The sequence below is a fragment of the Bombina bombina genome, chromosome 1, assembly GCF_027579735.1.
Source record: "Bombina bombina isolate aBomBom1 chromosome 1, aBomBom1.pri, whole genome shotgun sequence".
NCBI lineage: Eukaryota > Metazoa > Chordata > Amphibia > Anura > Bombinatoridae > Bombina > Bombina bombina.
In genome coordinates, this window is record NC_069499.1 from 475181540 (window position 1) to 475198684 (window position 17145).

Sequence of the window (17145 nt, forward strand, 5' to 3'; positions counted from 1 at the left end):
AGTAATAAAACTTTCATAAATGAAATGATTAGCATGTTGAAGTAAAAGTACAACGCTTAGACAAATCAAGATCAGAAAACTAAACCAAAAAAGTTGAAATAGCAGCAACATTAGCCATAGAAATGGCAGGTTAAAAATATAACCAATATGTAAATATGCTTCTCTTAAGATAGGAAACAAACTTCCTATCTAAAAGATCCATAAAAGAAGAAATATCTTCTATAGGATAGAAGTACGTTCAGCAAGATAAGAAATAGCCCCACCTTTAGTGACTTTTACCTAAAAACACTAAATTAGCCATAGGTAAAGGATATAGCTTTTAAAACCTAAAAAAAGGTAAAAATAAGCACTAAGTTTAGATTCCTTACTAAACATATGATATATAGCATCTGGAATAAGAAAAACTTCAAGAGTTACCTCAGAAGCTTAAAAAAACAGAATTCAAACATTTGCTATTCTTGTTATCAAGAGACTAGACTAGATTCCTTAATACTCAAAGTAAAAATACTTTTAATAAAGAATAAATACATTGAATTGAAAGTTTGATTTATCAAAATCAGTCTCTGAAATAGGATCCTCTGAGTCAGAGAAAACCACATCAGCAGAAATACTACAGTATGCTGTCGATCAATACAAACTTCATAGGTTTATGAGAAGTTAGGAGAGATTGTTTATGTTAATTTGAAGGTGAAATGGCAACCATAGCCTTCTCTAAGTCTTTTGTAATATCCTTTATATCAACAGTAATATCATGTACATTAGACTGTGAAGGTAAAACAGTAGATGTATATGTACTATAGAAACATTTTCAGTATGAATCATACAACATAACAAGTGCCACATCTATGAGCTGAAGAAATAAAATCAGCTAATTAAACAATATGGACACTTAGCTTTGGTAGAAATTGTGTACAGGCATCATAGTTTCTACAGCAGAGCTTTCCAAACTTCATGTTGGTGACGCACTTTTTTAGACCTACATCATTTCGCGACACAGTAATTCAGTTGTACTTGCAAACAGGAGGTTAAACTAACTTGTTTTAAGAGATACGGACACATACATAAATTATTGTATTTACAAGTAACAGTATATAAGTATGTGCAAAAATTAAAAAAAATGTTTAATACCACCAATAGCTACTTAATATTTTAATGGGATGTATGAGGTTGATGGAATGAACACAGTTTCTGAATATTTAGTGGAATATTAGATAAAGACACTCGCATTTCATCATCAAGCATTTTTAAGCTTCCACTTCCTATCCATATATCAAGAGCAGGAGTAGCAATGCACTACTGGGAGCTAGCTAGCTACAGAAAAAAACAAAACTTTGACTTCTGACTTTAGCTCAGCGTTTAAGCTGAAGCCCTCAGAACTCTGCGAGTTTCACTGGCTACTTGCTGCACTGCAAACACACTGCTCTTTCACTCACTGACTACACAAGCCGATTGAGGAGACTACACGTGCAGTCAGGAGCCTATGTGCCGCCAATGGGAATAGTTTCAGTTTCCACTGAGCTGCGCCAAAAGGTGAAGATGATCTTTGACCCACTAGGTATCAATCACATGCCAACCATGTGATATGCGTAGCAAGCAGGCGGTAAGTCGGAAAGCAAAAAAAAAAATTAATAACAAAAATTTTTTTGCTGAAGCAGGGACACACCTACACACTGCTGCCGACACACTGTGTCACAACACACAGTTTGGAAAGCACTGTTCTACAGTAACATCAGAGGCAGGAACAGTTTGAGACAACTTGAAAAATGTAACAAAAAAGAAAAAAATAACATTTAGGCAAAATATCCAATTTCCACAAAATAGCAGTTTCAGGAATCGGGGAAAAAATGCTTATATGAAAAACAAAAGCAAATATCATTGCCCTCTGTAAAAAATGAAAGCAGAGAGCAAAAGAGGGAGAGACTTAATATAACAAGATTTTTGGCTGCAAAAATAACGCCAACAAACATGACGCAAATTCTGAGGAAAAAACTTTTGGCACCAAGGTTAACAGGAAATTACACGATTCGCGTTGTAACAGGCGTGACTTTGCGGCCAAAATTTTTGCGTAAAACAAAGACGCAAGAAATTACGTGATTCGCGTAACAACAAACGCAACCTTTGCGCCAAAAAAATTTGCTCCAAGAATGACGCAATAAATAAAAACATTTTGCGCCATCGCGAGCCTAATTTGCCTGCAAAACTGTTAGACTGTAAAGGGAAATAAACATAAACCTGACTCATGGCAAATATATGCAATATATATTTAAAACCTTAAAAATATAAAGTGCCAAACATAGCTGAGAGTGCCTTAATAAAAGATATATACTTACCAGAAGACACCCATCCACATATAGCAGACAGCCAAACCAGTACTGAAACATATCAGCAGAGGTAATGGTAGAGGAGTATAATGTCGATCTGTAAAGGGAGGCAGAGATGAATCCCCACGACCAAATTTACAGAGAGCCTTAGAATAGATTTCCCATAGGATAAAACATGGCATCATTAGGCAAATACTCCCTTCACATCCCTCAGACAAACACTGTACTTTGAGAGGAACTGGGCTTCAGAATGCTTAGAAGCGCTTTTCACAGAAGAAATCAAGCACGACTTGCTTCACCATCCTCCAACGAGGGCAAAGTTTGTAAAACTGAGGTATGAGTGAGGTGGGAGGTGTATTTATAGGCATTTTGAGGTTTGGGAAACTTTGCCCCCTCCAGGTAGGAATGTATATCTCATATGTCACTAGCTCATGGACTCTTGCCACTTACATAAAAGAAAAAAAAGTTTTGTTTTTATGTTTGTGGGCGTTACTGTGTGTTATTTTCCAATTGCAGTGAGCTTTATATCACAGGGGCCTGCTGAGCACAAATTTACACTTCCTTATAAAATAAATTGCTTTAATATAATAGTTTTTTTTTTATTGAGGATATGTTTTTAACATGGAAATTTACAAGCATAGAAGACACTGAATCTATGGTAGATTAAGGGAAATACACATTTGTGAGTGTACCTTTTTGTAGCTTTAAAGGTACATGGAATTTCAAATTAAACTTTGCAATTTTAAATTTACTTTTCATATCAAACTTTGTTTAATTGTTATTCTTTGATGAAAAACATATCTAGGTAGGTTCAGGTGGAACTAGCTAGTGATTGGTGGCTACACATATATGCCTCTTTTCATTGGCTCACCAGATGTTTTTAACTAGCTACCAGTAGTGCATTGCTTCTCTGGAGTTGACTTTTTAACTTTGAACAGGTTAAAAATGTATAGTTATATGCAAGTATCAGCACAAAAATACAATTCCCTTACAGATTAGAGCATTTTCTTTTTTACATTTATGTCTTTTTAAATTGACATATACTGTTATTTCTATATTGTAGCAAGTTATGTTTTCACTTTACCATTCCAGCTATAAAGTTTTTAAACATATATATAAAAACAAAACAGAAGAGCCCTAACCACAGAATTTCTGTGGAATACGTTATTTGCTCATATTGCTTCACATACAATTTAAAAATATGTCTGGTCTGAAAGATAAGTTATTTACAAAATGTCTGCGTTTTTTTGTTTTTTTTAAAAATGTTTTAGGTTGGCAACCTCGCTGGTTTGTTTTAGACAACGGTATTCTATCTTATTACGATTCTCAAGATGATGTTTGCAAAGGCAGCAAAGGAAGCATTAAAATGTCAGTATGTGAGATTAAAGGTAAGTTTGTGTCAATAGGATGTTCTTTTCTAAACTAACTAAAGAGAAAGATGTAGTAACATCCTTTGTTTCCCACACAGGGAAATTGTATACATAGTGTTATTCATTGGGGAGGTCATTTCAATGAATAATGCCAAGAAAATAAATGTGTGATCTACTATTTAATACTGCCAAGATCAAAATGGTAAAACACCAAGGTAAAATACAGACTTAATGGTACTTTAAAGATTAGGTAGTAAATGTTTACAGTCTGGCAAAGCCACAGTGTAATAAATTGTATAGGAAGAGATTGTAGCTGCATATGAGTGCCACTTTAGAGATCACTAGGTAGCATTCATGTGGTATATAGCATACAGTTACATCAATAGAATAAAAATATCATGGCTTTAACATGATTTAGAGGAGCGAAAGGGTGACATGAAATACATTTACAAATACATTAAAGGAAATTAACCTCCTTAATATAAAGAATGAGTGGAACTATATTTGGTAGGTAGATAACTCCCACGTGTAATGCACTAATATTATCTAATGTCATAGCTTCTTTCAATATTCTCCAAAAGTTACATGTGAAAAAAACATGTAGTTAAGTTTTCTAGTACATCTCACTACTTTATTTTTTATTTTTTTTAGACGATGCAAAAGCAAATCATTACAGCAATTGTTCTAGGCCAATCACCCTTACCCTGCAGGAGCTGCAAGTCTCTTTGTATGTTATTGACATTTCTATATACGATTTAATATGACTCTCTTAAAATATAAATTAAAGGGACATTAAGCACCCCTAGTTCTTGTGTGAAAGTTATGCTTTGTCTTAGGCTCCTAGGCATTTGCAATTTACTAAATTTGCGGTTTGGCCTTTGTAGGGAGAGTTGGACAAGCAGAATGTTGCACAAAACCAACAAATGTTTGATTTCCTTTTATGCACCCCAAATTGGATTTGAACTTGTGAACTTTAACATAACTGCAATCAACTATGCCCAGAGTTATCTAGATTTGTGATAACAGCTTTAGCAATTTTACATTTTAAAATAATATTACACAAAAAAAGTAGTCTATGCTGGAGACAATTCAGAAATTCACTGCAAATGTGTGCTTAAAGGGACATGAAACCTAACCGTTTTCTTTCATGATTCAGATAGAGCATACAGTTTTAAATACCTTTCCAATTTACTTCCATTATCAAATTTGCTTTTTCATGTTATTCTTTGTTGACAAGGTTTCTAGATAGGTAGCATGCAGAACTACATGTCAGGAAATAGTGTGCTTTTCAACAAAGGATATTAACCCTTTGGCTGCTAAGCCATTTCCCACCTGGGTGCTAATATTTTATTTCATTTTTGACATTTTTGAAAACATTTTTTTTTTACTTTTTTTATTTTTTTTTACAGAGCCCCAAGATTTACACTGTTGGAAAGGTTAAGCAATTACCTTTTAAACAATGGGTCTTGGGGGTCTGTAGCTGCTTAGATGCCTGAGATACAGGCTTCTAAGCAGCATGCCCCCTCCTCCTATACTTAAAGGGACATGAAACCCAAATTTTTTTCTTTCATGATTTAGAAAGAGCATACAATTATAAACAACTTTCTAATTTATTTATCTATTTTGCTTCATTCTCTTGATATTCTTTGCTGAAAAGCATATCTAGATATGCTTAGTAGCTGCTGATTGGTTGCTGTACATAGATGCCTCCTGTGATTGGTTCACCGTGTGCATCGCTATTTCTTCATTAAAGTATATCTAAAGAATGAAGCAAATTAGGTAATGGAAGTAAATTGGAATGTTGTTTAAAATTATATTCTCTACCTTAATCATGAAAGAAAATGTTTGGGTATAGTGTCCCTTTAACATTAAGTATAAATAAAGTTGCGTGGTGACGTCACCGCGCATCACGTGAAGTCCCGGCGATGCCTGTCACTCTACAGGCACGATTGCCGGGGTAGGAGCAATAAGGAGCCCCTAGATCTTCCTCAAGGTGGGAGAGTGCTCATGACGGCTCTGAGCCGTCATTGGCACCAGAGTGAGAAACTCTGTAACGGCTCTGAGCCGTCATTAGCACCAGAGTGAGAAACTCTGTAATGGCTCTGAGCCGTCATTAGCACCAGAGTGAGAAACTCTGTAACGGCTCTGAGCCGTCATTAGCACCAGAGTGAGAAACTCTGTAACGGCTCTGAGCCGTCATTAGCACCAGAGTGAGAAACTCTGTAACGGCTCTGAGCCGTCATTAGCACCAGAGTGAGAAACTCTGTAACGGCTCTGAGCCGTCATTAGCACCTTTATAAACCACAGATCAATTGCATAAAACAAAAGACAGGATGGAATTGCATCTCTGATTTGGGGTAGTAATGTATTGCCTTTAGATTGGAGCGCACAATATATATACACTTACTATATATTAAAAACTACTAACCTTAAAGCATAAAACCCTACTTATAATAAACAGTGCTCATCTGCTTCTTCTCCTGTGTATCTCCCTCCATCCGACAGGCAAACTAGTCAGCTCACAGTGTTTACAGCTGCTAAGGTACAGATGCCTAGAGGTGTCATGTGACCTCTTCTCCTGGAGTAGGTAATATTGTGTACACTGTTTAAATGCTGTAAATTACTACTCTGTATTGGAGTTAATTCCTGTATTGTTTTCTGTAGTTCTACAAAACTACTGACATTAACCAACAGAATTCAAGTACTAAGGACAAGCTGCCCTCCAGATATCAGGTTTAAGTTTGAAAAATGATGGGGGTATTTTGGTTGCTATTATAGTAAAGGACTGTAGATTTATGATTGATGTTTTAGGAGCTAATAAATATATATATATATATATATATATATATATATATATATCAAAATAAAATATTTAAAGGGAAAGTGACCTTAAAACATTGTTTACTTCTTCAAGATCAGAGTGAGTTTAAACTGTCTATCCTGCAAAATGTTTTGGGAGGGTTCTGACTATAGACTTGAGTATATAAAAGAGCTGTGCAATGTTTTAAGTTTTTACCATCTAAAAAGTCTTCCATTATTTAGCACTATTTCTTTTTCAGTCCATTCAACAGACAACACAAGAATGGAGCTGATCATTCCCGGAGAGCAGCATTTCTATGTGAAAGCGGTAAATGCTGCTGAGCGACAAAGATGGCTAGTAGCATTAGGAAGTTCTAAAGCCTGTCTGTCTGATAACCGGACGAGGAAAGAGAAAGGTATGGTTCCCATGACTAAGAATAGTTCTCTTCAGAATACATGCATAAATGTACAATAGATGTTTCATTATGAATAGGACATAGCAGCATCTGATGCTTTATTCTTAACGGGACATGAAACCATACAAAATAAAAACCCATGCTAATATTTTATATATTTATTATGATAAGTGAAAAAGCTGATCAGAATCTTTCCCTTTTTGAAAACAAAGCCATGAAGACAGCAAGCAGTTTGCAGAGAGTACAAAGTCAGATTTATAAAAGCCTGGATATACATTTCCGTGAACCACAGAGAGGCCTTGATGAAAGTTTGCACAGTATTTAAATGGGGATATATAAGGAATTGCATATTAGAAATTTGTGGTGGTTAACGGAAACAGCAAGTATTTAAAGATGCTCATATTATGTTTGTTGTTTACATAGCTGTTCTATAACCGAGAAAATGTTAACACTAAAGCAGTGATAACTTTTACTAGAAGCTTTTTTGCCAATACATGTACAGTATATTGCAAATATATGTTTCTTTTCAAATATGTAATTCATCTATGTGCAACTTTTGACCAGGATGTCCCTTTAAGTCAATATTAAAGAGATAGGAAAGTCAAATTAAACGTGCAAGAATCAGACAAAGCATTTGATTTTAAGACACTTTTAAATAACTTCTATTTCTTTCATGTAATTAGCAAGAGTCCATGAGCTAGTGACGTATGGGATATACATTCCTACCAGGAGGGGCAAAGTTTCCCAAACCTCAAAATGCCTATAAATACACCCCTCACCACACCCACAAATCAGTTTTTACAAACTTTGCCTCCTATGGAGGTGGTGAAGTAAGTTTGTGCTAGATTCTACGTTGATATGCGCTCCGCAGCAGGTTGGAGCCCGGTTTTCCTCTCAGCGTGCAGTGAATGTCAGAGGGATGTGAGAAGAGTATTGCCTATTTGAATTCAATGATCTCCTTCTACGGGGTCTATTTCATAGGTTCTCTGTTATCGGTCGTAGAGATGCATCTCTTACCTCCCTTTTCAGATCGACGATATACTCTTATATATACCATTACCTCTACTGATTCTCGTTTCAGTACTGGTTTGGCTTTCTACTACATGTAGATGAGTGTCCTGGGGTAAGTAAGTCTTATTTTCTGTGACACTCTAAGCTATGGTTGGGCACTTTTATATAAAGTTATAAATATATGTATTCAAACATTTATTTGCCTTGACTCAGGATGTTCAACGTTCCTTATTTCAGACAGTCAGTTTCATATTTGGGATAATGCATATGAATAAATCAATTTTTTCTTACCTTAAAATTTGACTTTTTTCCCTGTGGGCTGTTAGGCTCGCGGGGGCTGAAAATGCTTCATTTTATTGCGTCATTCTTGGTGCGGACTTTTTTGGCGCAAAAACTTTTTTCTGTTTCCTGCGTCATACGTGTTGCCGGAAGTTGCGTCATTTTTGACGTTTTTTTTTGCGCCAAAAGTGTCGGCGTTCTGGATGTGGCGTAATTTTTGGCGCTAAAAGCATTTAGGCGCCAAATAATGTGGGCGTCTTTTTTTGGCGCTAAAAAATATGGGCGTCACTATTGTCTCCACATTATTTAAGTCTCATTATTTATTGCTTCTGGTTGCTAGAAGCTTGTTCACTGGCATTTTTTCCCATTCCTGAAACTGTCATTTAAGGAATTTGATCAATTTTGCTTTATATGTTGTTTTTTCTATTACATATTGCAAGATGTCCCAGATTGACACTGAGTCAGAAGATACTTCTGGAAAATCGCTGCCTGGTGCTGGATCTACCAAAGTTAAGTGTATCTGCTGTAAACTTGTGGTATCTGTTCCTCCAGCTGTTGTTTGTAATGAATGTCATGACAAACTTGTTAATGCAGATAATATTTCCTTTAGTAATGTTACATTACCTGTTGCTGTTCCGTCAACATCTAATACTCAGAGTGTTCCTGTTAACATAAGAGATTTTGTTTCTAAATCCATTAAGAAGGCTATGTCTGTTATTCCTCCTTCTAGTAAACGTAAAAGGTCTTTTAAAACTTCTCATTTTTCAAATGAATTTTTAAATGAACATCATCATTCTGATTCTGATAATGGTTCCTCTGGTTCAGAGGATTCTGTCTCAGAGGTTGATGCTGATAAATCTTCATATTTATTCAAAATGGAATTTATTCGTTCTTTACTTAAAGAAGTCTTAATTGCATTAGAAATAGGGGATTCTGGTCCCCTTGATACTAAATCTAAACGTTTAAATAAGGTTTTTAAATCTCCTGTAGTTATTCCAGAAGTTTTTCCTGTCCCTGATGCTATTTCTGAAGTAATCTCCAGGGAATGGAATAATTTGGGTAATTCATTTACTCCTTCTAAACGTTTTAAGCAATTATATCCTGTGCCATCTGACAGATTAGATTTTTGGGACAAAATCCCTAAGGTTGATGGGGCTGTCTCTACTCTTGCTAAGCGTACTACTATTCCTACGGCAGATAGTACTTCCTTTAAGGATCCTTTAGATAGGAAAATTGAATCCTTTCTAAGAAAAGCTTACTTATGTTCAGGTAATCTTCTTAGACCTGCTATATCTTTAGCAGATGTTGCTGCAGCTTCAACCTTTTGGTTAGAAGCTTTAGCGCAACAAGTAACAGATCATAATTCTCATAGCATTGTTAATCTTCTTCAACATGCTAATAACTTTATTTGTGATGCCATCTTTGATATCATTAGAGTTGATGTCAGGTATATGTCTCTAGCTATTTTAGAAGAGCTTTATGGCTTAAAACTTGGAATGCTGATATGTCTTCCAAGTCAACTTTGCATCCAGGGTAATAAATTATTTGGTTCTCAGTTGGATTCTATTATCTCAACTGTTACTGGAGGGAAAGGAACTTTTTTACCACAGGATAAAAAATCTAAAGGTAAATTTAGGTCTAATAATAGTTTTCGTTCCTTTCGTCACAATAAGGAACAAAAGCCTGATCCTTAATCCACAGGAGCGGTATCAGTTTGGAAACCATCTCCAGTCTGGAATAAATCCAAGCCTTTTAGAAAACCAAAGCCAGCTCCCAAGTCCACATGAAGGTGCGGCCCTCATTCCAGCCCAGCTGGTAGGGGGCAGATTACGTTTTTTCAAAGAAATTTGGATCAATTCAATTCACAATCTTTGGATTCAGAACATTGTTTCAGAAGGGTACAGAATTGGCTTCAAGATAAGGCCTCCTGCAAAGAGATTTTTTCTTTCCCGTGTCCCAGTAAATCCAGCGAAGGCTCAAGCATTTCTGAAATGTGTTTCAGATCTAAAGTTGGCTGGAGTAATTATGCCAGTTCCAGTTCTGGAACAGGGGCTGGGGTTTTATTCAAATCTCTTCATTGTACCAAAGAAGGAGAATTCCTTCAGACCAGTTCTGGATTTAAAAATATTGAATCGTTATGTAAGAATACCAACATTCAAAATGGTAACTGTAAGGACTATCCTGCCTTTTGTTCAGCAAGGGCATTATATGTCCACAATAGATTTACAGGATGCATATCTGCATATTCCGATGCATCCAGATCACTATCAGTTTCTGAGATTCTCTTTCCTAGACAAGCATTACCAGTTTGTGGCTCTGCCGTTTGGCCTAGCAACAGCTCCAAGAATTTTTACAAAGGTTCTCGGTGCCCTTCTGTCTGTAATCAGAGAACAGGGTATTGTGGTATTTCCTTATTTGGACGATATCTTGGTACTTGCTCAGTCTTCACATTTAGCAGAATCTCATACGAATCGACTTGTGTTGTTTCTTCAAGATCATGGTTGGAGGATCAATTTACCAAAAAGTTCATTGATTCCTCAGACATGGGTAACCTTTTTAGGTTTCCAGATAGATTCAGTGTCCATGACTCTGTCTCTGACAGACAAGAGACGTCTAAAATTGATCTCAGCTTGTCGAAACCTTCAGTCACAATCATTCCCTTCGGTAGCCTTATGCATGGAAATTCTAGGTCTTATGACTGCTGCATCGGATGCGATCCCCTTTGCTCGTTTTCACATGCGACCTCTTCAGCTCTGTATGCTGAACCAGTGGTGCAGGGATTACACAAAGATATCTCAATTAATATCTTTAAAACCGATTGTACGACACTCTCTGACGTGGTGGACAGATCACCATCGTTTAGTTCAGGGGGCTTCTTTTGTTCTTCCGACCTGGACTGTAATTTCAACAGATGCAAGTCTGACAGGTTGTGGAGCTGTTTGGGGGTCTCTGACAGCACAAGGGGTTTGGGAATCTCAGGAGGTGAGATTACCAATCAATATTTTGGAACTCCGTGCAATTTTCAGAGCTCTTCAGTCATGGCCTCTTCTAAAGAGAGAATCGTTCATTTGTTTCCAGACAGACAATGTCACAACTGTGGCATATATCAATCATCAAGGAGGGACTCGCAGTCCTCTGGCTATGAAAGAAGTATCTCGAATACTGGTATGGGCGGAATCCAGCTCCTGTCTAATTTCTGCGGTTCATATCCCAGGTATAGACAATTGGGAAGCGGATTATCTCAGTCGCCAAACTTTACATCCGGGCGAATGGTCTCTTCACCCAGAGGTATTTCTTCAGATTGTTCAAATGTGGGGACTTCCAGAAATAGATCTGATGGCTTCTCATCTAAACAAGAAACTTCCCAGGTATCTGTCCAGATCCAGGGATCCTCAGGCGGAAGCAGTTAATGCATTGTCACTTCCTTGGAAGTATCATCCTGCCTATATCTTTCCGCCTCTAGTTCTTCTTCCAAGAGTAATCTCCAAGATTCTGAAGGAATGCTTGCTTGTTCTGCTGGTGGCTCCAGCATGGCCTCACAGGTTTTGGTATGCGGATCTTGTCCGGATGGCCTCTTGCCAACCGTGGACTCTTCCGTTAAGACCAGACCTTCTGTCACAAGGTCCTTTTTTCCATCAGGATCTCAAATCCTTAAATTTAAAGGTATGGAGATTGAATGCTTGATTCTTAGTCAAAGAGGTTTCTCTGACTCTGTGATTTAATACTATGTTACAGGCTCGTAAATCTGTATCTAGGAAGATATATTATCGAGTTTGGAAGACTTACATTTCTTGGTGTCTTTCTCATCTTTTTTCCTGGCATTCTTTTAGAATTCCGAAAATTTTACAGTTTCTTCAGGATGGTTTGGATAAAGGTTTTATGCAAGTTCCTTGAAAGGACAAATCTCTGCTCTTTCTGTTCTTTTTCACAGAAAGATTGCTAATCTTCCTGATATTCATTGTTTTGTACAAGCTTTGGTTCGTATAAAACCTGTCATTAAGTCAATTTCTCCTCCTTGGAGTTTGTATTTGGTTCTGGGGGCTCTTCAAGCTCCTCCGTTTGAACCTATGCATTCATTGGACATTAAATTACTTTCTTGGAAAGTTTTGTTTCTTTTGGCCATCTCTTCTGCTAGAAGAGTTTCTGAATTATCTGCTCTTTCTTGTGAGTCTCCTTTTCTGATTTTTCATCAGGATAAGGCGGTGTTGCGAACCTCTTTTAAATTTTTACCTAAGGTTGTGAATTCTAACAACATTAGTAGAGAAATTGTGGTTCCTTCATTGTGTCCTAATCCTAAGAATTCTAAGGAGAGATCATTGCATTCTTTGGATGTAGTTAGAGCTTTGAAATATTATGTTGAAGCTACTAAGAATTTCCGAAAGACTTCTAGTCTATTTGTTATCTTTTCCGGTTCTAGGAAAGGTCAGAAGGCCTCTGCCATTTCTTTGGCATCTTGGTTGAAATCTTTAATTCATCATGCTTATGTCGAGTCGGGTAAAACTCCGCCTCAAAGGATTACAGCTCATTCTACTAGGTCAGTGTCTACTTCCTGGGCGTTTAGGAATGAAGCTTCGGTTGATCAGATTTGCAAAGCAGCAACTTGGTCTTATTTGCATACTTTTACTAAATTCTACCATTTTGATGTGTTTTCTTCTTCTGAAGCAGTTTTTGGTAGAAAAGTACTTCAGGCAGCTGTTTCAGTTTGATTCTTCTGCTTATATTTTCAGTTTTTTTCATTATAAGATTTAAACTCTATTTTGGGTGTGGATTTTTTTCAGCAGAATTGGCTGTGTTTATTTTATCCCTCCCTCTCTAGTGACTCTTGCGTGGAAGATCTACATCTTGGGTAGTCATTATCCCATACGTCACTAGCTCATGGACTCTTGCTAATTACATGAAAGAAAACATAATTTATGTAAGAACTTACCTGATAAATTCATTTCTTTCATATTAGCAAGAGTCCATGAGGCCCACCCTTTTTTTGTGGTGGTTATGATTTTTTTTGTATAAAGCACAATTATTCCAATTCCTTATTTTTTATGCTTTCGCACTTTTGTCTTATCACCCCACTTCTTGGCTATGCGTTAAACTGATTTGTGGGTGTGGTGAGGGGTGTATTTATAGGCATTTTGAGGTTTGGGAAACTTTGCCCCTCCTGGTAGGAATGTATATCCCATACGTCACTAGCTCATGGACTCTTGCTAATATGAAAGAAATGAATTTATCAGGTAAGTTCTTACATAAATTATGTTTTTCAAAAGTGCTTTGTTCTCTTGGTATCCATTGTTGAAAATGAATACACTCATATTCTACACTAGTGGGAGCTAGCTGGTGATTGGTGCATGCACACATTTGTCTCTTGTGATTGGCTAACTAGATGTGTTCAGCTAGCTGCCAGTAGTGCAATGCTGTTCCTTCAGCAATGGATAACAAGAAAATGAAGCAAATTTGATAATAGAAGTAAATTGGGAAGTTGTTTAAAATTGTATGTTCTATCTGAATCATGATTTAATTTTTTGGGGTTTCCTGTTCCTGTAAGTAATTACATTTTCAGTATAGGTGTGGATATAACCGGCAAAACAGCTATTTTAAATGATAAAATACATTTAAAGGAGCTATTTTTAAACAATTTAATTCACTCAACAGGTAAAATGAATAATTTGGAGCACATAAAAGGAGAGAAAACAAATCATAGCAAACTGTCTATTTAAGAGTCTGAGTTTTGTTATAGAAAGGAAATCATGGCAGCTTAAATATTTATTAACAGTTTGTATAAGTGAAGAATTCTCCGCTTGATATTTTTGATTTCCTCACAATTTCTCAAAAAAATCCTACTTGGTTATTTATTTATTTTTTGCCTACTAAGCTATTTTCTCATTTCACGATCCATCATGTAAGACCCATTTGTTTTCTGTTCTTATGCTAATAGGGGAAAGGAAGAAAAACAGAGTCCAATTATATCCTCTTAATTACAAATGCTCACAAGCTTAGCAAATATCAGGTTTATTCATTAAAATCTGGTATCGGCCTTCTTCTTAATGAACATGTTTCTGCAGTTAAAGGTATAGTTGAGTGCAAAAATAATTTATTAGACTATGCCATGTTTGCACCAATGTCCTTGCTAAGTATGCATTTAACCCATGGAAATAGATTAAACACAAAGCTAAAGTCATGCTTGTGCAGCAACACATTGCAGCTCCTGGGCATATATATGAATATATATTTAAAAATACTAACAACATATTCCCTTATGTGAAGAACAATGGAATGTGAAATATTTACAGTAAATAAACACTTTATTAAATATGAATATTGCATAAATATGATATGTTTACATATGTATCTATGTGTGTATATATGTCTGTAAATACATGTTTACATATGTAATGGTGTATATGTCTGTAAATACATATATAGTATACACATATAAATACATATGTACGCACATAATAAATAAATAAATAAATATATATATATATATATATATATATATATATATATATATATATATACAGTGTATGTGTGTGTATGTGTATATATATATATATATATATATATATATATATATATATACACACACATACACACACATATTTAGACATGTATATCTATGTATCTCATATCTTTGAGCCCTTATAACTTTTTTTATTTATTTTTTTAGTAATTTTTATTAGATAGTTATTATGCATGTAACTGTACTTTTAAATGTATTTTTGATGTGTTTTTTGTACACCTTTTTTGTCAAATGTAACAGCTAACCAGAGCTCTGAAGTTGTGCTTATTCGACGCGCGTTAAATTCAATTGCACTGAATCAAATGCCACTCGTAATATGTGTGCTACTTCCGACATGCACAAAGAGCCGTGATAAACCCCTTTTTGCTTGCTTGCAATCTAATCCCTAATTGTCTCAGTGACCATTTCTCTCTCAGGAGCTATTCTGTGTTGTGGCTTCTGAGTAGGGTTTCCCGCCTTTTTTCAGGGATTAAACCCAGATAGCAATGAGCAAGTACAAGCATTATATGCTGTTATAAATGGACCTTATTTTCCCATTAGACTGCCCCTTTAAACAACCTTTTTTGAAATTAATATTAAAAGAATAAACATCGTAAGGGAGAGTGGGTATGGATATATTCTGCATTCAGCCCAAAATGTGAGTATTGCAAGAAATTAAAGGGACAGTGAGTGAAGTCAAATTTAAACTTTCATGATTCAGATAGGGCATGCAATTTTTAACAACTTTTCAATTTACTTTTATCATCAAATTAGCTTTGTCCTCTTGGTATTCTTTGTTTAAAGCTAAAACTAGGAAGGCTTCTAAACTGATTTCTAAGCCGTTCAAGGCCGACACTTATCTCAGTGCATTTTGACAGGTTTTCATATGATAGCATTGTGCTCAGCACTGATTGACTGACTAAAATGCATGTCTGTCAAAAGAACTGAACTAAGGGGCAGTCTGCAGAGGCTTAGAACAGAGGTAAAAGATGTATTAATATAATAGTGTTGGTTATGCAAAACTGGGGAATAGATAATAAAGGGATTATCTTTTTTTTTTTTTTAACAATAACAATTTTGATGTAGACTGTCAGTTTAATTGTAGCCAAATGAAAAGGGAAGGATAACCAATAGGTCATTCTTATTTTATTTAAAACATAATAAAAACAATTACAGTAAAATAATAAATATTGTGCTGATAATGGGAAAACTGCTGCAAGTTCAAAGAGTGCAAATATCACCCTAAATCAGGGTTGCCCACATTTTATTATATGGAAGGCTGACAACTAAAGGCAGTATTGGTTGTGGACCATTGCATTATATTTGCATGTCTGCTTAAAATAACACCTCTGAATAAAATTACATTTTTAGTTTATTGAATAGGAAAGGTTTTACTAAATGTAGTATACTACTTGCAGTTTCTAAATTTGGTCAAAATACACAAACATTTTATTACATTAAACACTTGATAAATTCTAGATAGACTAATCTATTCTTTGAATGCTTTATTCTAAGAAAAACATTTAGATGTTTAAATATTCACAAAATAAGTCTTAAGTTTTAGTGTCTACTAAACAATGGGAGCTGCCATGTTGTAACTTAGGTTTCTTTCTCTGCTGAGCCCAATTAGAGATAGTTATAAATAGGTCACTAGAGAGTGCAGCCAATGGCTGTGTAGAATATTACAGTGTTCTGCACTTCCACTTCTAACATGAACTGCAAAGCACACGATTGTCAGAATGAAATTACAATAAAAGGGGACAAAATAAATAATGAAAGGTTTTTGCTTTTTTTAATATATATACAGTTTAATTTTATATTACCATCTCAAAATGACTAGTCCACAAAGAAACCTTTGCAAGTGGGATGTGGCCAGCTGGCTGTAGTGTTGGCGGTCCTGCACTAATTTTTTTTTTTTTAAGCAAATTGGCTGTCTGTAATTCTCTAATATCCACACATAACCAGAAGCAGGTATGGTAATATTTCAAGATTCTTTTTTTGAAGCTTGCAGTTATTTATGTGCTTCCAGAGATGCAAGCAAACAACACAAGGGATTAGTAATTGCAACATGTCAAATCATACTTATTGGTTTAATGAAGGACAACCCATATGTTTATATTGTTAAACTTCACACTGTTGTAAGCTGTGTAGTTAAGCCATAGTTAATGTCCACAAGTACCTTGTGCCAAAAAGCACTGAAACTGACTTTAATAAGTACCAACAATTTATTCAGGCTTCCTTGCCTTTATATAATATTGTCTTTGGCAGGTATCAACTACAGGAACGGAAACTTATTACCGGGTATCTCACTGTTAACACTCTTGAAACTCCAATGTGGATTTTAACATGCAGTGTTAAGGTATAATGTTCAGCTGGATGGTCTTGATTACACTATACTGAGTATATAACCTTTAGTCGGTACAATGCGCTCTTATATTGTACCCCAACTTCTTAGT

General features: G+C 35.6%; 1 protein-coding gene across 1 annotated transcript in view; it reads left to right on the forward strand.

Annotated features, from left to right (window-relative positions):
- Positions 1–17145, forward strand: part of PLEKHA3 (pleckstrin homology domain containing A3) — a gene marked incomplete in the record, with an annotated part of 130049 nt that overhangs the window by 54292 nt on the left and 58612 nt on the right. Inside the window, 2 exon segments of the mRNA XM_053698510.1 lie at positions 3593–3709; positions 6751–6906. Coding sequence (XP_053554485.1) covers positions 3593–3709; positions 6751–6906 — 273 coding nt within the window.